This window comes from Dermacentor silvarum, chromosome 10, assembly GCF_013339745.2.
Source record: "Dermacentor silvarum isolate Dsil-2018 chromosome 10, BIME_Dsil_1.4, whole genome shotgun sequence".
NCBI classification, from domain to species: domain Eukaryota; kingdom Metazoa; phylum Arthropoda; class Arachnida; order Ixodida; family Ixodidae; genus Dermacentor; species Dermacentor silvarum.
This window is the reverse complement of record NC_051163.1, coordinates 63,995,197-64,015,698: the sequence shown is the minus strand read 5'-3', so window position 1 is coordinate 64,015,698 and position 20,502 is coordinate 63,995,197. Positions and strand designations below refer to the sequence as shown.

General features: G+C 45.0%; 1 protein-coding gene across 2 annotated transcripts in view; it reads right to left on the bottom strand.

Annotated features, from left to right (window-relative positions):
- Positions 1-20,067, bottom strand: part of LOC119465859 (acyl-coenzyme A thioesterase 13) — a 60,670-nt gene extending 40,603 nt beyond the window's left edge. The window contains exons 1-3 of one of the 2 annotated variants that reach the window (XM_037726338.2): positions 19,762-20,064; positions 8,147-8,334; positions 100-1,508 (exon numbers count right to left, since the gene is read on the bottom strand). In XM_037726338.2, the coding sequence (XP_037582266.1) occupies positions 1,346-1,508; positions 8,147-8,334; positions 19,762-19,830 (420 nt within the window). In that variant the 5' untranslated portion in view covers positions 19,831-20,064 and the 3' untranslated portion in view covers positions 100-1,345. Of the gene's footprint in view, positions 1-99; positions 1,509-8,146; positions 8,335-19,761 lie in introns of those variants that run through there. The other variant, XM_049657116.1, reaches the window with a different exon arrangement.
- Positions 20,068-20,502: the final 435 nt, after the last annotated feature.

Genomic DNA, 20,502 nt, shown 5'->3' with positions numbered 1-20,502 from the left:
TCTAATTTTTTTTTCACTATTTATTCCCGACTTTATACATTTTGTACATTCAATAGCCGCAATAAAGTAATTTGACCCCCCCATCTGGGAAAGTTTTTTTCAAAATAATTCGACCTTCAAAGGGTTAATAGATGGCGCCACCTCTGTGCAAGTGGAGCCACCAGCGGTTTCGGTGGTGGTGTAACTTGAACCTGGAGAGAACCAAGTGAACCCCCTCTCGTGCGTGTGCATGGGAAAGGACAGAAGAGTGATGGCTATGCATCTAGCAAGACGGCGCTTTCCAGTTCTCATTAAAGCAACCAGTGTTCCAGTTTAACTCTATCTTGGAAAAGCGTATTTAAATGTACGCTTATTACTCGGTGTTTCAATAAACAACTTTCTCATTCTTTCGCACTAGAACGTTTAAATTTTTTGGTATCATCTGGTGATACCAAAAACATACCAAGAAGCTGTTTACACACCTCTACGTATGAAATAACGGATGCCTATTTTTGTAGGTATAAATGAACCACTAACAATGTTATAAGGTGCTTTCTTATCTTGAATATGAAACCTGACACAATACGAATTGGTAACCACAAGAAATCACAGGTGCCCTATGTGCATTTGCAGATGGATGCCTTAAAAAAAATGCTACACAGTGATGTAAGAGGCTTCATGGGCCATATGAATGTGAAAGTCCAAAATCTGGCATGATACATGAGGTGAATGAAGGACAGATATGACATCATGCTATGCTACCTGCACAGCAATTTCAAAAATGCATTTTTTTGCATTTCTTGTGAGTCAACTTAAGTTTATATACCTACCCTCTTTGGTCAGACTAGGTATACTGGCAGTAACCTTTTACATAACATCAGTAGTTTACAGGTTTAAAACCACTGCTCAATTCATTTAAGTGTGGCTGCTTCTGTAAAAGCAAACAAGTTACTTGACATCAGAGAAACCAAAAGCAACACCAAAAATGTCCAAACTACTCGCAGCAGCAATATTTGTGCATAATGTAAACACCTAAAGCTTTCCTTCATGGTCAGAAAAGTTGTCTGCAAATGTAGCTTGTTAAGACCTCAGCATGTGACAATATACTAGAGCAAGTGAAATAACGCCCACCTTCCTGACATTCTGCAGCAGTATTGTTCACACAGGCTTGGATGCTCTATTACGCAACCATTTGTAAACAAACACCCAAGCCATTCTTTCTCTGCACTGCATTTCACTTTCACATCAAACCAAAATTTATGTTAACCAGTAGATGACAATACTCTGCAGGGAAAACATAACACACCAGCATAGAACAACACACTTGGTGAAGAGTTTCAATTTCGTACCAATATTGTTGACACCGCTAATTCTGAGGAACAACTAATGCTGTCTGCGTCCCTTGAACCAATATCTTCTGGGTGGTTTTGTCGAGAATATCCATTTCAGCAAAGGCAATTGTACGTCCTGCACGGGTGATTCGCGCTTCCATCAGGATGGTGTCTCCCAGTTTGGCAGGGCCGAGAAACCTGCAACACAATAAGAGAGAAAAAAATTCATGATAAATAAAAAAACGATAATAAAAACTCCGGTAAATCTTTATGCATTCATCCAAACAGAACAATAAAAATGGTGCAGTGTGTTCTATTTCATTCTCACTTTTGACATTACCCAAGGAAAAAGATTAAGTTAAATTCTGGAATGTTTCGTGCCAAAAACACGATTTATTTATGAGGTACACTGTGGTGGAGAGCACAGGATTCATTTTGGCCAGCTGGGATTCTTTAATGTGCACCCAATGCATGCTACACAAGCACTGCTTGTATTTCGCCTCCATGGGAATGTGGCCACTGCGGCTGGAATTGAACCCACGACCTTGAACTCGCAGCAGTGTAACACCATAGCCACTGACCTACTATGGTGGGTCCATTACAGCATAGATTGTTTGTGCTTGTTAACGCACTGTGACGTATAGAAAGGACAGTACACTGCGTTTTTATTTTCTCAATTCCTAAGCAAATATAACAATAATACTACAAGACTTCAACTAAAACTGCAGACAAGGCGTGAATGTGATAACTAAGTGGAAACCATGCTTCCTCTCATAAGTACGTTCACACAAGCACTTCACAATGAGTTTGTGTCATTCACAACATGTTGGCTCTGTATAATTATATGTATAGACTGCTTATTTAGCGGCATTCACTTCAAAAAGTGTATCAGGTTTATCATTTATCACAAGAGGAATCTGACTGCACAAAGAAATGTGTCTTTTCACTGTTGTGCTTGACGTTCCAGTACTTGCGAAACACCAGATTCTAGTCCTCCACGAAGCATGAGCAAAGTGGCACATGTAATCGCGTCTGCCTTTTCCCTGTGGCACGCAACATTCCAAAGCTTGTAACATAGGCTCTATACTCCATTTCATATATAGCAGCCAATGCTATGAAGGCTAGAGTTCCCCAACTTCTCTTACTGCTCACATTCACGGCTGAAAATAGTGTGTCACATATAGAATATATGTCATGTAATTTGATGTAAAATTAGGCCTCATACTTTTATGCCTTAAAGGGAAAATGAGACATCCACCAAAAATGTAGCAATTGCTACAAAGGAAACCCATACCGGTTCCTCGAAAGAAAGCCTCGCAGTTGAAGAAAAACTCGTCCTGGTCTGGGACTCGAACCCGGGACCACCGCCTTTCCGGGGCAGCCACTCTACCATCTGAGCATCCACCTTTGTAGCAATTGCTACATTTGGGTGGATGTCTCATTTTCCCTTTAATTACTTCTCTCCACCTAGCGGGTTTCTGCTGGACTATTACGTCAATCACTTGCCTTTGCTTTGAGTTGTTGACAAATTCGACTTCGCCCTGCCATCTGCTAGCCGCCTGGTTAGCTCAGATGGTAGAGCGGCTGCCCCGGAAAGGCGGTGGTCCTGGGTTCGACTCCCGGACCAGGACGAATTTTTCTTCAACTGCGAGGCTTTTTTTTTGAGGGACCCGTATGGGTTTCCTTTGTAGCAATTGCTACATTTGGGTGGATGTCTCATTTTCCCTTTAATTACTTCTCTCCACCTAGCGGGTTTCTGCTGGACTATTACGTCAATCACTTGCCTTTGCTTTGAGTTGTTGACAAATTCGACTTCGCCCTGCCATCTGCTAGCCGCCTGGTTAGCTCAGATGGTAGAGCGGCTGCCCCGGAAAGGCGGTGGTCCTGGGTTCGACTCCCGGACCAGGACGAATTTTTCTTCAACTGCGAGGCTTTTTTTTGTGGGACCCGTATGGGTTTCCTTTGTAGCAATTGCTACATTTGGGTGGATGTCTCATTTTCCCTTTAATTACTTCTCTCCACCTAGCGGGTTTCCGCTGAACTTTTATGCTGAACTTTTCCGCTAAACGTCATACTTTTATGCCGCATACCATAATGCAAATATTTCATGGAAGGTGTTGCAAACTGTAGCTTATTTACCATAGATAGAATAACCAAGTTTCACGTTTCTGTCACCAACGGCCACAGTGCATCGCTTGTGCTTGCAACCAAAACACAATATGAGATACTGGTTGCACAGCGATACGCAAATACTAATATGTGATTTGACATAACCTGACGTCCACAAGTTGTAATATGTAGAATAGTTATTTGATACAAATCATCACAGATTCAAAACAACTGCACTGCAAAATGGGCAGAGTGAAACTTCTATGACTGGGCCACTTGTGTAGCTTCGGCAGCATTGTATGCTAAGTATGAAATAGAATATAGTTATTTGCGAGGCACGTGCAAAGTGGCATGTCTAATGACCTTGATGCACGTGTTAAACTGTGGAAAATGCCGCTGCTGTTCTGTCCATTCAGCAACACTGTTGCAGTGCAGGGGTTATAATGTATGGCTCACAATTGGGTCACAAGTTCAGACTCCGTCCAGAGACAAAAATTTGTTTTCAGCACTTTGGTATTTTGTCATGACTGACTGAAAGAAGCACCACCTGTGTGTCTATTCTTTCTTCATCCTTATAAAGTTGTGCTCTTTTTTCGCCATACACTTGGACCAAACGCACCCAGATGTCATCTCCCACGACCAAAGGAAGGCAATATGCAAAGACCAGTTTGTAATCCATAGGACGGCTATCACTATTCAAATGCAGACACAACACCATATAATCCTCTTAGCACAAGGTGTTCACGCCTATGTTTCAGATACAGTTTCCTTTTTGCCTAGAATAAGTAGTATAGTGCATCACATATTAAATAGGCAATAAAGAGGAACAGCAAGTCAAGCCGTGATAGTAAATTACGCTTCTGGAATAGCGAAATGGCGCCTCTTACTGTGAAAAGAGGATAGGCAAGCCAGAAAAGACACAAATACGAGAGACGGTTGGCTTTCCACACCAGTGTCATGCATTCTGAAGGCATATACACAGGTTTAGTGAATTGTTTATTGGTAATAAACAATGAAATTACATGCTAAAAAAACCAAGGAGTCAGCTTATCAGGTTTTCAGAACTTTTCCAACAGCACAACCGCTTAAATACAAGATTATACATTGAAATCCTTGACACTGACATACTAGAATTTGGAGTAAAAGAAAAACTGGCTTTCATTCTTTTCGAGTAATCATGAATGTCTTTTCATCAAATGAGTGACTTCGTATAGCTCCTTGGTGTCCCTTTAAGGTTCTCCAGGCCACCAAAATTAATCTCAAGCCCTCCAATACATTGTCTCTCACTGCCCAGGCAACGCTTACATGGTAAAACAAAGAAGAGCACTATGCAACTTCAGACACAGCATTTAATAGGCGAGCAGTCCGGTTCAGAGGAGGGGAGAAACACTGGATTCAACGAACCAACATCCTTTCAAGTTCTGTCAATGCTAGCTTCCATGCCAGTACTCCTTGGTGCGGTCCAAGAATTAAGCGAGGCAGGAACGCAGCCTACTCCTACTCAGTGTACGGGTATGTGCAACACTGCAACTATGTGTTCCTCTGAATATGCAAATGAGCCTTGTGGCTGCAAAAAGTTTCACGAAACAAAAAGTTGGCATCAACCCGAATATGTGCAGCCCAAAACTAGACGAGAAACACCTACAGGTTCTTACTTTGCAACTGACAAATAATTCATCATGGTCTGGGAGTCAAAGCAAGTGCCACTGCCTTACGAAAGAACTACTTGCTTCGTCAACTGAGAAAACCAGGATAGTAGGAAGAGTGCAAACTAATTAACGTTTGTTGTTTGCGCATTTACTGTTCTAGTGCTTCAAGCTGTCCCCCCCATCAACTCTCCTGACCTCCTGGTTAGCTCAGTTTGTGCTGTGACTGTTCCGGATGAGCGATGGTGGCAGGTTTGATCCCCCGGACTAAGCAAACTTCCATTAACGGCAAAGCATTCTTTCCAAGGACCTCAGATGGTTTTTTCCGTGTAGCTTTGTTCTACATTCAGGTCTGTGCCAACTTTCCCTTTACAAATCAATCCAGCTACTCAGAAGCTTGACTCCTGCACCAAAAATTTGGAGGACGTTTAAGCTTCGCTTTTAAGAGTGGAACGCGATAGCATTCAAAGATCTCCGATTGATTCTCACGTTTCCTGGCAACTGCAGCTTATGTAACCGTAATGCTTACTGGGAAATGCTAGCTGCAAGCGCTATGCACGAAGGCGAGCTTTCTGGCAGAAACGCGGCCTCTTGCGTGGGCTGATCCCACAGGTAGTGCACAACCACGCCAAAAAAATAACGCCATTTTCAGGTTTCTGTTATTGTTTCACACCTTTAATATTTCAGTCTGAGAAGATTTTTAACATAGAAGGCATGCGCTGTCGGAGTTTTCTTCTTCTTTCTGGGGTTTTACGTACCGAAACCAGTTCTGATTATGAGGCACGCCGTAGTGGAGGGCTCCGGATTAAGTTGACCACCTGGGGTTCTTTAAGGTGCGCACTACAACGCAAGCACACGGGCGTTTTTGCATTTCGCCTGCATCGAAATGTGGCCGCTGCGGCTGAGATTCGATCCCGCACTCTCGTGCACAGGAGCACAACACCTTAGATGACTGAGCCAGCGCGGCGACTTGTCGGTGTTTTGTCTCACGACATTTGTTTGTGGGCCGTCACTCTCAAAATTCTGAGGAATAACTTTCTCAAGAATGTAAGACAAGGTATGAGCAACTTTAGTGATAGAATGGTGGGCAAAATAACCTCCATATACCACATGTCATATAGCAAGGTGTGGCATATATATATATATACAGGGTGTTTCAGCGAACACTTTCAAAAATTCTTAAAGATTGCCTGTGGCAGATAGCCCAATTCTAGTTTATGAGCTGGTCTACTCGAAGAGGCGGACATTACTTGCACAAGAAACTGAAATGCATAATCGAATGATTACCAAAAATTCACTAATTAAGTTTTTAACTAATTACCTGATGGACCATATTGCAATTTACAAATTGTAGCCGTGTAATTAGCAAGGATATCGGATCCACTTGGAACGAATTCTCGGGAGGACACCAGTTTCGAGATATTAATTCTCGAACTTTGCAGAGAAATGCATTGGCGTTCCAGTTAGTTTCTTAAAAAAACGTCGCTTTCTGCATTGAAGCAAAAACTTAACTGGAACGTTAATGCATTTTTCCGCAAAGTTCGGGAATTAATATCTCGAAACTGGTGTCCACCTGAGAATTAATTTCAAGTGGATCCGCCTTGCGAATTCCACGGCTACAATTTGTAAATTGCAATATGGGCCATCAGGTAATTAGTTAAATACTTAATTAGTGAATTTTTGGTAATCATTCGATTATGCATTTCAGTTTCTTGTGCAAGTAATGTCCGCCTCTTCAAGTAGACCAGCTCATGAACTAGAATTGGGCTATCTGCCACAGGCAACCTTAAATAAATTTTGAAAGTGTTCGCTGAAACACCCTGTATATATATATATAGTAGCGCGAGGTACTTGAGAACACTATTCCTTACCAGCACAGACACAAACAGGCTCATCATATCTATCTAGGCGTGCAGCTTTTTGTTGGTTGAACCCTTATCATTCACACTGCGCCGTTTGTTCAAATGAGGCGCCTACAGTGATGCACACAAAATTTCTGTTGTTTGTGATGGTGTTAGCCGTCGTCAGCAACGAGGGTGACGTCATGCCACCACACTTTTCTGCAGAAGGACTCCGTGTTAATGCTGCTGCATACGTGGAGGTGCTTGCCGCCGTTGTAAAGCCCTGGGTAGAGACTGTTTCGAAAGGAAGACCTTATGTCTTTCAGCAAGATTCGGCTCCCACCCACACCACCTGCTTTACTCAGGAGTGGCTGGCTGACAACTTCTACGACCATGTCACTCATAACTTGTGGCCTCCTAGTTCTCCAGATTTAAATCCATTCGACTACTATATCTGGGGCATCGTTCAGAGAGAGACCAACAAACGGCCACATTATACAAAAGACTCGTTGAAGGCCGCCATTGCTGACTCAATGGCCAACATCTCTATGGGCCACCTGATCCATGCATGCAGCCGTTTCCCAAGCCAAATTGAATTGGTTATTGCTGCGGATGGCAGATTCATTGAGTAATTGAGGAAATAAACTGTAAGAGAAATATTTCCGATGGTTTGGTGAAAATATGTCTATTTTTGCTGGAGATATTCTTCTCTGCCTGAAATACCTCGCGCACACGGAATATATATACCTAAATATACACGAAAATTTTCGCTACCGAAAACTCCGCCAACGCCGACACCAGATTTTCTGCGACATGGGGCCCTGAATGCTATCGTGTTAAAACAGGCATGCAAAATGTGGCAGCAAGGACACTAGTACACAGGCTCTCCTTATATAATTCCCCCACTGTTATAGCGTGGAAGGTCGATAGCAGGTTGGAGTAGGAGTAGATGTAAGCCACTGCATTCAATGTGCTATGCTGCACATTATTGTTGTCATTGCTGATTTCTTTGTTTTAACTGCAAAGCAAAAGAACGGCCACCATTCATTAGCACAACTGTGGCCCATCCATTTCCATTTCATCACCTCAACATAACAATATTGTGCATGCTGTTGCACATAAACCCATTAGACCCTAATTACCTCTGTCAACTGAAAACTTCAGTTTCACCACATTTCTTGTGCACAGAAATGTGCGTGTCAGTGTAATTTACAGAGCCTGCAGTGCACAGGTGACTCACCTTGCCTTCAGCTCGGTGGTGGAGAACAGCACATCCTTCTCGTAGGCCGTCTTTAACAGTGCACATGTGTACACGTCGATCAGGGCAGTGGCCATGCCGCCATGCAGGGTGCTGTTCACATTGCAGTGGGGCTTTTCCAGCTGCAACTCAAGGCGAGCCACTTGGCCCTCGCAGGAGATCAGCTTCACCTGCAACATGTGAACCGAGCGAAGGCCGATGAAACATGCAGCGGCCTGTGCTTTTATTTGTACAAGCTTTAATTGTTCACTAAACGGAAAACACTGAATCAATTTAGACTGATAAGGTATTCATTGGGAACTCCATTTTTGTTAATTTTGAGGTAAGAGGTTGACTGCTACAAAAAAAAAAAAAAAATCACTCTTCCAACTTGTAAATTTCGTGCTGAAACTCGGAGCTGGAATGTTCGTTTGAGGTCACAGGTGTACTTGAGCTGTTGTGGCGCAGTAAAAGCTGATGAAACTTGCTAAATTCTTTTTTTGACTCCCTTAAAGGGCAATTTAGTCTCTAATTACCAATAAAACATTAAATAGAATTGAGCAGATGCACTTGAAGTCTGTGATGTTATGGCACGCTGGTGTGGTAACTTCAAGGCGACATCGCCACGCATATTTCGTGATTGCATCTTTTCTAGCATATCATGAGTCGTGCAGTGGTAAGAGTGGATGTTTTTTTTTTGATATCACAGAAGGGTAATTTACTTATGTAACACAAGTTTATTTTCTCGCTAGTGTTCCATTTGCTTAAGATTTCATGCTTACAGCTGCTTTCTTTCTGCTCGAATTTCACAACAAAATTGCATTTTTGAACTGCATCATTCGATAAAACATTTGGCATGTTTTCTTGCTTCTGTTTGTCCAGAAAAAAAGAACACTGTCATATAAACCCCTCTTTATTGGAGAGGCATGCTGCCAAGGTCTTGCCACCTGTCCACAACAGAAAGTGCAGACAAACTCTGCAAATTCTTAATACTGTCAGGTGTTTTATTGATTGATGAGGTGCAAAATATGCGATATCATTGCAAAATGTCAGCTAAACCAAAGCAGCCTTATGTGTGAAATATTTTCATGTTGTGCAAATAAAAATGCAGGTGAGTGCATAACGAACCAGAAGATTAAGACGTGAGGCTGTTAAGTGCATGAGATACCAAAGCAGGTTTGCACAGTCCCTAACATACAGCACGTGTAAGCTCAAAGAATAAAACCATGGGATGTGAAGTTTCACTGAGCCATACCGCTTCGGTCACTTTATTATAAGCTAAGGCTAACAGACACACAGATCATTGAGTTGAACAGTGAGAGCCCCAATTTTCATGTGCAAGCAATAGATCGATGCATGAAAAGCTAAGGTGTTTTATTCGTGGTAAACGTACTAGACGGGCACCAGCATGGCCTTACTTCTTATTACCCTCTGTGACAACCTAGAAATTCAGTACAAGCTCCGCCCACAAATCCACAGTGCATCTGACCATCCTGCCTTCCCGATACTTCCCCGACAGATGCCAGCATTTAAACAATTTGATCTACGTATTGCTGTCCCAGAAATGGGCAGGCCTAATTGGCTGGCGCACCCATACAAGTACAAATATGAGTTGGGTAGCTGTGTATCTGTGGATGCATTCTTAGGTGGTCAACAAATGTGAGGATGAACTGCTTGTGGAGAAGCACACAGTATGCTGAAGGCATACTTCATAGCTATGCAGCACTAACATTATGTTAGAAATCTTTCATTTAACGATAGGCTCTCTAACACCTGCCAACTTACTTGCTCAGCACTTCCAGCCACTTCCCATCTTGTACGAGACAGAATTTTTAATAGGTTCACCGTTTTTAGGCATTTCACCTTGAGATATTTGATGTGTCAAATCAAGGTCAATTTTGCGTCAAGCGCAATACCCTAAAGACTTGTGCTCCTTGTTCACAGGTATTCGTTGCCCATACAGTTCGATACTGGGATCTGGAACCAGTCCTCTCTTTCTTGAGAAAAGAACACAGGAACTTTCCGGGGGTTAAGTTTGAATCCCTTCTGCCCATTTGGACACTTTCTTTAGGTCATGCTGTACCTGTCGCTAACAGACTGCGAAGTTACAAGATTTGAAGGCTAATAGTACACTGGCTATGTGGACAGAATAGAGAATTGCTGGAGGTAGCGATGCACGGAGTGAGGTCATCTTAATAATGAAGAGCATGCAGCTGAGCACGCCTCCTTGAGGTACACCAGTTTCTTGTGTAAATGGACGCGACATTACCATTGCCAGTACTGACTCGGAAAGTATGGTTAGACACATAGCTTTCTATAGTGTTAAACATAAGTCCTCGAATGCCCATCTCCGGCAGGTCTTGCAATATCCCATAGCGCCATGTTGTGTCGTACGCCTTCTCCATATCAAGGAATGTAGACAGGAAGTACTGCTTTTGTACAAATGCATCCCGGATGTTGGCTTCGATGCGCACGAGATGGTTGGTTGTAGATCGGCTTTCCCTAAAGCCACATTGAATTGGGTCAATCATTTTTTTTGGACTCTTGGAAATGTACAAGATGGCAATTAATAATTTTCTCAAAGAGCTTTCAAAGGCAGCTCGTAAGCGTGAAAGGGCGGTAACTGGTCATCGATGAAGAATCTTTACTGCACTTTAAAACTGGGATAACAATAGCTTCTTTCCATTTAGATGGGAGATACCCAGCAGACCAGATAGTACTGAAAAGTGTGAGTAGTCTTATTTGCGTCAGAGTGGAGGTGCTTTGTCATATCATACATGATTCTTCTTCTTTCTGGGGTTTTACGTGCCAAAACAAGTTCTGATTATGAGACACGCCATCATACATGATTCTATTGAGCCCCAGTGCAGAGCTCTGACATGCAGTCACGGAAGCTTTAAGTTCGGCAATGCTGAAAGGACAGTTAAAAGGATCATTTGGGCTACATTACTGGTTCAGTGGCTTACCCCCATTCTTTTACTTCTTTATATTTCAGAAAGTACTCCAAATAGTGGGAGTGGACTCTGTGTCGACGTGCGTTCAAAGTGTCCACTAAAAGTGTCAGCCTGGTCTCCCAACTTGTTTCCTTGTTCATCCACCAGGGGTAATGGATGAATTTGTTTCCCCGCCTCCTTAGCCTGTTCCATGCTTTTGCCTCCTGTGTTTATGACTTAATGCCGCAGAGGAACCTCTCCCAGCCTGCCCTACTAGCTTGCCGTTGCATTCGCCTTTCCCGTGATTTAATGATTTTAAATTCAATCAAATTTTCAGCAGTTAGGGATCGACAAAGTGTGTCCCAAGCTTTATTTTGTTTCTTCTGCATCTTCTTGCACTGATCATTCCACCACGGCACTCGTCTTTTGGATGAGCTACCACTTGATTGTGGAATCAATTTGTTTGCTGCGTCGAAGATAAAAGTGGGAAAATATGCCACTGTGTCATCTTAAAATCGGTGACAAAAATCATGATAAGTAAATCGATTCCTTAAAATGATCCCATTTGGCGAAGGTTAGTTTCCACCACGGCGCATGTGAAGGACATTCGTGTTGCTTAAGTTTAACATTACAGGGAGGTAATGTTAGGACTTTTTTATAATGCTCCACTCTAATAAGAAAGAAGAGCTGCTGAGCCAATCGCTAGGTCTATAGAATAGTAAGAGTTGTGCGAGATACTGTAATTAGTCAGTTCGTTTTTATTAAACAGGCATCCACTAGAGGTTACAAGGTAGTTTTCTATAAGTTGACCACTCGCATCACAATGGGAGTCTCCCCAGAGGGAGTTATGGGCATCAAAGTCCCGGGTAATAATGTAATGTTCTGGGAGCTGGTCTGTGAGGCTGTAGAATTCTGTTTTGGTGAGCTGGTAGTTCGGTGGCACGTAGATGGAACAGACGGTTACCAGCTTGCTGAACAGAATTACTCGTATGGGAACTGCTTCAAGGGACGCCTGAAGTGCTATACGTTGGCAAGCAACAGACTTGCCGACACTAATAGCCACCCCACCGGACGATGCAATACCATCATTACGGTCTTTTTGGAAGATGGCACATTGCTGGAGAAAACTTGTTTAACTGTGATTTAGGTGTGTCTCCAGGACACAGAACACTTTAGGCTGATATTCGGTTAGTAGTTCAGCTATGTCATCAAGGTTGTGAATGAATTCTCTAACATTCCAACTCATTATCTGTGTCGTGATCATACTAAAAGAAATGTTTTCTGTGTGCCAGATAGCAATTCAGATTCGTGTTCAAAGATCCTTGTCTGGACCCTTGATCTTTTGTATTTCTTTTTTTCTGCGGTCAAGCGAACCGCATTAGTCTTTCGGCACCAAAGGCATCAAAGTTGTGTCCATCGCCTCTTGGGAGGCACTGGATGCCCGTGCTTGCGGGCTGTTCATGCAGCTTTCAGACCTCGCCACATGAAGGGAGGCCTTCTGGCCCGATGGCCCACGAGTCGGTGAGCAGACATAGCTACTGCCACCATGGGGGCAGTAGCTGTCACCTGCCCCCTGCACCATGGGGGCAGGTGCCAACACCAAGGGCTCACAAGGCGCAGGCCAGGCAAGTAGCAAAACACTGCCTCCTGACACGCTGCATTAGCATAAGCTGTGCTTTGAAAAGCTTAGCCCCTTTTCTGAGCTTCTTCGAACAAGATATTTTCTTTTATTTTTAGAGTGATTACTTCCTTTTCCTTTTTTTTATTTTGCACAAGATCTTGAATACGATGCGTGGTCACCATTACAGTTTAGTGGAATTAACACAATCGGCTGCAGGGTGGCCTTGGGTCTCTCATTTCGCACATGTGATTTGACCACGGTAACTCTGCGAGTCATGGCAACACTTCTGACATTTTAAGCATTTTCGTGGATTAGGAATATATGCTCTGACACAGGTTCTTGTGTATCTGGTTTGGAGGCTTTCAGGCAGGACACTGGACGCAAATTAAGAATCAAGTAGCGTCGTTGAGTGGAATTACGGGCAGGAAGAGACAAAGTGGGTAGGTGTGGTAGGATGACGACAACTTAAGGTTTGTGCTCGGTGTGCAGGGCCGAGAGGTGAAATGCGCGGGATTTTCCGTGCTTGTGTTCGGCGTGCGGGGCCGAAAAGCGCGGGAGTGAGCGTGGCTGGTGCGCGTGGTCGGTGCGCGTGCTGGGAGAGACCACCTAGAACGACGGGGCAGCCAGGCTGACAGAACGGGCAGTGCAGCGAGATGGAGCGGACCGAACGCCGGCCCACGTCCCGGCATCCCGGTCCTGCACTGCGAACCGGGCGCCGCCCCGGCTTCTACCATCGTCGCGGGTCCTGCTGAGCTGGGCCTCGTTCCCGCTCGCACGACCGCTGCCGTGCTGCCGGGCTCGGGCCACGACCCAGAGCCCCCTGGTCCTGTTCCACAAACCGGGCGCCGCCCCGGCTTCTACCATCGTCGCGGGTCCTGCTGAGCTGGGCCTCGTTCCCGCTCGCACGACCTGCTGCCGTGCTGCCGGGCTCGGGCCACGACCCAGAGCCCCCTGGTCCTGTTCCACAAACCGGGCGCCGCCCCGGCTTTCACCCCACTGCTGTGCTGGGCTTCGCCCCGGCTCTCATCCCACCGCTACGGTGCCGAGCTCGGGCTATGACCCAGAGCTAACGCTCCGGAACCAGGCTACGTCCTGGAGCCATCCTGAGCTTCAACCGCCGCCCGTATACCCACCGCCGTCAGAGCCAAGTCCGCCGAGCCGTCGCCACAAGGCCGGACTCCTGATTAGAACTGTGAGTGCTCGCCAGTGACAGTTAACCCAGTTATCTGTATACTCCGTGTTCCCGTATTCGTCCCATGTGCCGTTCGTGTCATAAATACGTCTCTTTGTGTCTCTGGTTGCTTTCTTGTGCGTCTGGCTGACCTGCGCCCACAACATAATCATCACAATTTTGGCGAGCCTGCCAGGATCGGCTTTAACATCTTGCCGAAAGCTAGACGCACGGGAGGAGACCATGGATATTGAGAGACTGTACGCGATTGGCAAAGACATGGGCTTAGCTGGCGCCGCTCTTCGCGAGTGGATTGACGCGCAACGTGCGACAGAAAGGGAACTTCGCGCCCAAGTTCGTGAAGATCAGCGCGTGAACTTTGAGCTAGAAGAAAAACGGCTACAAGCCGAGGAACGCGTTTTACTGCTGAAGCTCAAGCTTCAAGAACAGACAACCAGTTTGAACGTGCGACTACCGGTGAGCAACCTCAAACTAATTGAGGAAGAAAGGATACGCATCCAGGCTGTTCGACTAGCTGGAACCTGCAGCAGCTAAGCAAGATTTCGAAGAGAGGGCAGCAGAGAAAAAAGTAGATTCACCTCGCAACTATAGTGAATCGGTAATCACAAATGATACCAGAGATCGCCAGGCAACAGACATGATGTATTTAGATTCCAAGAAACAGAGCAATGAGGAAGCCAGCAGATCCCCGAAGCGTCCCAGACGTAAGGCAACGTGTAAGGGCAGGAAGAACTTGCACAGAATGCGTAAGGGCAGGAAGATTCAAAGGCGATGGAAAGGAAAACAGCGTCATAAAACGCAGGTACATGACAAGATGCAGACGTCCAAGAAAAAGTTAAAGAAGCCAGAGTTCTACCCAAGCCATTCCAAGCCGTACAATCAATCTGTAGGCGTAGGAAAGAGAAGGAAACAGGCTGGAAATAGGCAAGCATGGGAGTTCAGGAAAAGGCGAAAAAAAAAAAAAAAGCTGCATATGCAACAGGTAGAATAAAAAGGAATAATATTTAGGAACGCCCTCGGACAGTTGAGATGTCAGTTTTCACAAATGTGTGCAGAGAAAAAGTTGAGTCATGTAGAGTGATTGGAACATTGAATTTGTCAACATTGCGAACAGTGCAGTGCATTATGTGGTGTAAAGTGAAATTTCCGGACGATACGAAAGAACTCACTGACGAACGGACGAACTCCGAACTCTGTGTTTTGTGTTAGGCATATTTAGTCGACGCGTCCTACCTCACCGCCGCGTCGTTCTTGAACAGGGGAGAAGTGTGGTAGGAGGACGACAACTTAAGGTTTGTGCTCGGTGTGCGGGGCCGAGAGGTGAAATGCGCGGGATTTTCCGTGCTTGTGTTCGGCGTGCGGGGCCGAAAAGCGCGGGAGTGAGCGTGGCTGGTGCGCGTGGTCGGTGCGCGTGCTGGGAGCCACCTAGAACGACGGGGCAGCCAGGCTGACAGAACGGGCAGTGCAGCGAGATGGAGCGGACCGAACGCCGGCCCACGTCTCGGCATCCCGGTCCTGCACTGCAAACCGGGCGCCGCCCCGGCTTCTACCATCGTCGCGGGTCCTGCTGAGCTGGGCCTCGTTCCCGCTCGCACGACTGCTGCCGTGCGGCAGGGCTCGGGCCACGACCCAGAGCCCCCTGGTCCTGTTCCACAAACCGGGCGCCGCCCCGGCTTTCACCCCACTGCTGTGCTGGGCTTCGCCCCGGCTCTCATCCCACCGCTACGGTGCCGAGCTCGGGCTATGACCCAGAGCTAACGCTCCGGAACCAGGCTACGTCCTGGAGCCATCCTGAGCTTCAACCGCCGCCCGTATACCCACCGCCGTCAGAGCCAAGTCCGCCGAGCCGTCGCCACAAGGCCGGACTCCTGATTAGAACTGTGAGTGCTCGCCAGTGACAGTTAACCCAGTTATCTGTATACTTCGTGTTCCCGTATTCGTCCCATGTGCCGTTCGTGTCATAAATACGTCTCTTTGTGTCTCTGGTTGCTTTCTTGTGCGTCTGGCTGACCTGCGCCCACAACATAATCATCACAGTAGGACAGACCCTGTGAGCATCTGTCCTGTCTATGGTGGGCGTCTATCCTGTCCACTTCGTCTCTTTTTGCCCGTAATTACACTCAACGACACTACAACTGGCCCAACAGTCTATGCTTCTAAGAATCGAGTGTTTCCTAAGAATCTCTTTTGTCTTCTCACTTTATCACACTCCACTGCACGTCTCTTAGTAGAATGTAAGAGACGTGCAGTCTCCAAACCACCAAGAGCTCTTCGGCAGGAAGAGAAAGTAGATCAGAATTGGAAACAATGCCTCATACAGTGTTGAAGGAGCAGTGTGGAGTCACAGTGATTGGGATGTCAGTGAAGGCTACAAGTTTCAAGTTTTTCATGCTGGAGTTTGTCAAAAACTTCCAGAAGGAGGTTGCCGCAGGCCATTTTACTAGATTCATACCCAGGTTTAACTGTTTTAGTAAGGCTTTCCAACCCCCATGTAAGGAAGGTCCAACCACCATGTGCTCCGGCCCATGGTGTCACAACCGACCAAACGTCTGCTGACGCAGATGCCCATGCAGGGTGCGAGTATGAATAGGTACCACCTAAAATAAGTGGATGAGAGTGTGAACATGAGTGTGCGCTACTAAGACAGAAACAGAGAAAGAGATAAAGATTTATTTTCGGAAACCCCCTGTTTGGCGCCAAATATGATTGAATAAAAAATAGTTACCGCAGTGTCAGTGCTGCACAATTTTGCTGACGAGTATTATGAGCCCATTCTGTGACATTACCAACTCCTACGCTTGTGGAAATATATGCGCTTAAGCCTGCAGCCTAACATTCCCAGTGTTAGTGCTGAAGCTGTTCACGGTAGATGTGGAACATCCGGCTGAAATGTAAACAAGACATGCCTTTACAATACCTGCGGAACCAACACTGCTAGGTTCGAAGGCTTCAATGTTATTTCAAAAGGCCAATCAGGAAGGAAAGAGGGAGGGTCATCAATCCATCAACTCCCATCTAGGGCAATGCTTTTCACAAAATGTTCAATGTGAAACTGCAGTTGGCCTAGACTTGCAGATGCAGTTTCAAGAGCCATGCTTAAGGATGTGGTCTGAGGATTTGGAAGCCTGTTCAAATGACCATCAAAAATCACTGTCGAGAAAATGCTTAAGGAGAGGCTTTGAGGCGCTCCACCGACTTGCTGACCGAGGAAAAGTGCCAGCTAAGATTGACTACTCCCAACTATGCAACCCTGATGGTTGTGACAATGTATGCTGAAGTGGCTTTGCAGCCGTTTTGAGACTGCCACCTTTATGCCCTAGAGTTAGTGCATTACAGGAAGAAAGAAGCTGAAAAGAAGTCAAATGATGTCAACGTGGACAATGAGTAGTGTGCCATTGTTGAGAAATTGAGCAGTTGATGTTTTCAGCAATTGAGCAAAGGCTTTGTTACCGACACTACAGGTCCAAAAAAGAGTCCTTTTCTCAGTAATGTTCATATTTTTTTCATAAGCATACATTGAGAAAGCTCTTTAGAGTTAAGAACTGAAGTATTCAGCCCCAATCCAGGCTCACGCTTGAAAATTCATTCAAATCTGACTTAAATCCACATAAGCATGGCACATGAAATGAAAAATGACAAATATTACATTAAGAGGCAGTAGGGATTAGGAAGCAAATATGGGCAACAGATGTTCTAGTAGAGATTAGGAAGAGGAAGCGGAATTGGACAAATTATTTAATGCAGAGAAGAGAAAATTGTTGGTCTGCTATATTAAGAGAATGTGTGCTAAGGGAAAGTAGACAGAATTCAGAGCACACGAGGTTTAGACAGAGTGATGATTGATTAGATTAGAAAACATAAAATTCAATCAGCTGATAACTTGAGATTGCAGGAAGAGGTCATTGCCCTGCTGCAAACATAAATAAGTTGTGATAATGATTCAATATGGTAAGATGCCAAGAAGACAAACAGTCTTTGCAACCAAGGGAATCATGGTCATCACAGGTAGCACACACTATTATAATGTTGCAGCTTTGCTATGAATGCTGTAGCAACATATCAACAATAGCAGTAATGCAGTGTTGAAGCTCTACTTAAAATGCATTGTGTAATTTTTTAATGCTGATATAATATTTAGAAGGTCAGTTTAAATAAGTGTTTGATATATTAAATTTATATAATGCTCAAAAGAGTACTTCCGCTTAATGCTGGAAGTATAACATCAAAGTAACATTTATTCAATGCCATAATCCAATGTTTAATGTGCTAGAACTAAACGCTGCTGCAACGTTCAGGATTGCCGAGTATGCTTCGGTTGCTATGTTCTATGGTTCATCCTTCCCATTTTTACAGAAGCAAAGTATTTAGTCAACAAAATTTTGCTTGTTTACTTTCTAAATTGCATGCAAATATAACAGCACTTGAAACATTCTTTGTTCAGTGAGGCAAGTTAATTTCATGTTTTGATTAGAGTGAAAATAAGTTCACAGACAGCCTGAGAAGGTATCTGCAAGTGGTAACACAGTCTACAATCTGTGCTTGTCAAACACAGTGTTCTGAGCCATTTGTTTCCGTCACTGTCCCACTTTTTGGTTCTCCACATATTTGCAAAGTCACATCAAAAGCTAGCACTAACACCTTCACACCAGTAAAATGAAGCCTGACACATTGTGCAGCAGACCAACAAACTACACTGTCGACAATCTATAGAAACAATAAACTATGCCCAAGTCAAATCATAATTTCTTCAACAAGATTCAAGCCACAAGTGTTCAGAAAACAAAGAAGGATGAGCCAAATTTTTTTTGTTATTCTGTGAAAGCACTTCCCCGATAAAGTACTATGTGTCTCAGTACTATAGTTCAGCGCGCTTTTCAGCAAAACTGTGTCTGGGAGTTTCACAACATTTTTTGTGCAGCGGCAGCGTGGTTGCTATCGAGGAGGCTGAGGCACACTGCAGAGCAACGCCGGCACAGCATGAAGCACCATCCATTGAATATGGCTGAGAGTACAAAAGTACCGAGCTCGGATATAGTGATGCGTTTCAAAAGACTTTGTTTCCGCAAAGGAATTGCACGGGATATATTTAAGTGTTCAATAGATTTTGGGCAGTAGCAAAGACTCATTATTTCTGGAGGTTGTGACAGCTCCTACTTACAGTTGTCTTCGATATGCGAGTTGTAACTGCTGTTGCCTCAAAACATGGGATGTGCGAGTTGCTGGGGTTCGCATAATTCGTTTAATTTTCTTTCTGTGATGACGCATACCCACTGCGGGGGTTTCATTTATTTGCCCAGCCTTTGTCGCCGTCAAACTCTTGCGTTCACGTAGAATATCGTGTAATACGTGCCACATGAAAATGCGGGTAATTCGTAAACTCATTATATCTGAGCCGCCTAGTGGCCTCGCATGTCGCCAGCAACGTCGCACGAATTGGTCCACGAACGGCGTGATCTACAACGCCGCAATTGTGTACCGATGCCTTTCCTTTTCGCACCTTGTCAATTGTGAGGGCGACGCTACGCCCGAGTTGAGAGTTGCATCACGGCCGCTCGATAAAAAGCGGCAGCGGTTGCATAGAATCGAGCTGAAGGAATCTCCCCGTGACTTGTCGAGTGTTCGTCCATTTGCTAACTTTTAACAATTCAACGACAAATGATCACAATATTTCAGTAAAGAGCTTAGTTGGGACGGTTTGCGCGGCTTCGGAAGGAGTAATAGCAGCAGACGGATACAAGCAGACTTCATCCGTCCTCTATGCGGATATGTGGGCTGGGCACGCGTGTCTGCTTCTATCAATCCCGTCTGCAGCACTACCTGTTCCGATCAACCATTACGCGCCTTGGTAAAGTACAAATAAAACATCACCCACCTTGTGTATAAATGACTGACAGTACGGCAAGTCTTTGAAGCTTGCGATCGCGTTAATTGCACGCTGCATGCTCTTCACAGATGTCTGTTGTAATACGTGAGTAAACCAATCTTCGCTGAAATACGCATAAGAATGGGGTTGCCTCTTCAACGCGGTCACAGGCTGTCCCACGAAAGTCAGCACACCAGGCGTTTTGCGACCCGTTGAGTCTAGTCCACCTTGTTACCGCCGACGCCTTGTTACTTGTTGTTACCGCCTTGTTAAAGTGAGCTAGAATACTGTAGCCGGCAAGACCTTGGTAGCCGGTAGCCTGGTGCTGCTCCAGTGATCTGCAATCATCCCTCCATAGATTCAGAAGCTCCCGGCTGACTTCCGGTTTCGTTACTAGCTAGTGTGCCAACCACGGCCTCCCGGAGTGGCACCGTTTGCAATGAATGTCGGTGGCTGCCGCTAGGAGCGCTGCAGTGCGGGTGGTACAGGATAATCGAAACTGTAAATAGACAACCAGGGATCATCAGAAAGAAAGTGAGAGAAATAGAGACCGTGAATTGGATGCAAAGAATGGAAACGAAAAGGACAATGGAGATTTACAAGAATGAGAAGAAAGAAATTAGAAGGGAAAATCTGTACGATAACACAAAGGGCAGTGCCTTGCTATTTGAGGCTCGAGCCGGTTGCCTAAGGACGAAAACATATCGGAACAAATATTCGGAATTAGATGAGACATGTGTATGCTGCAGT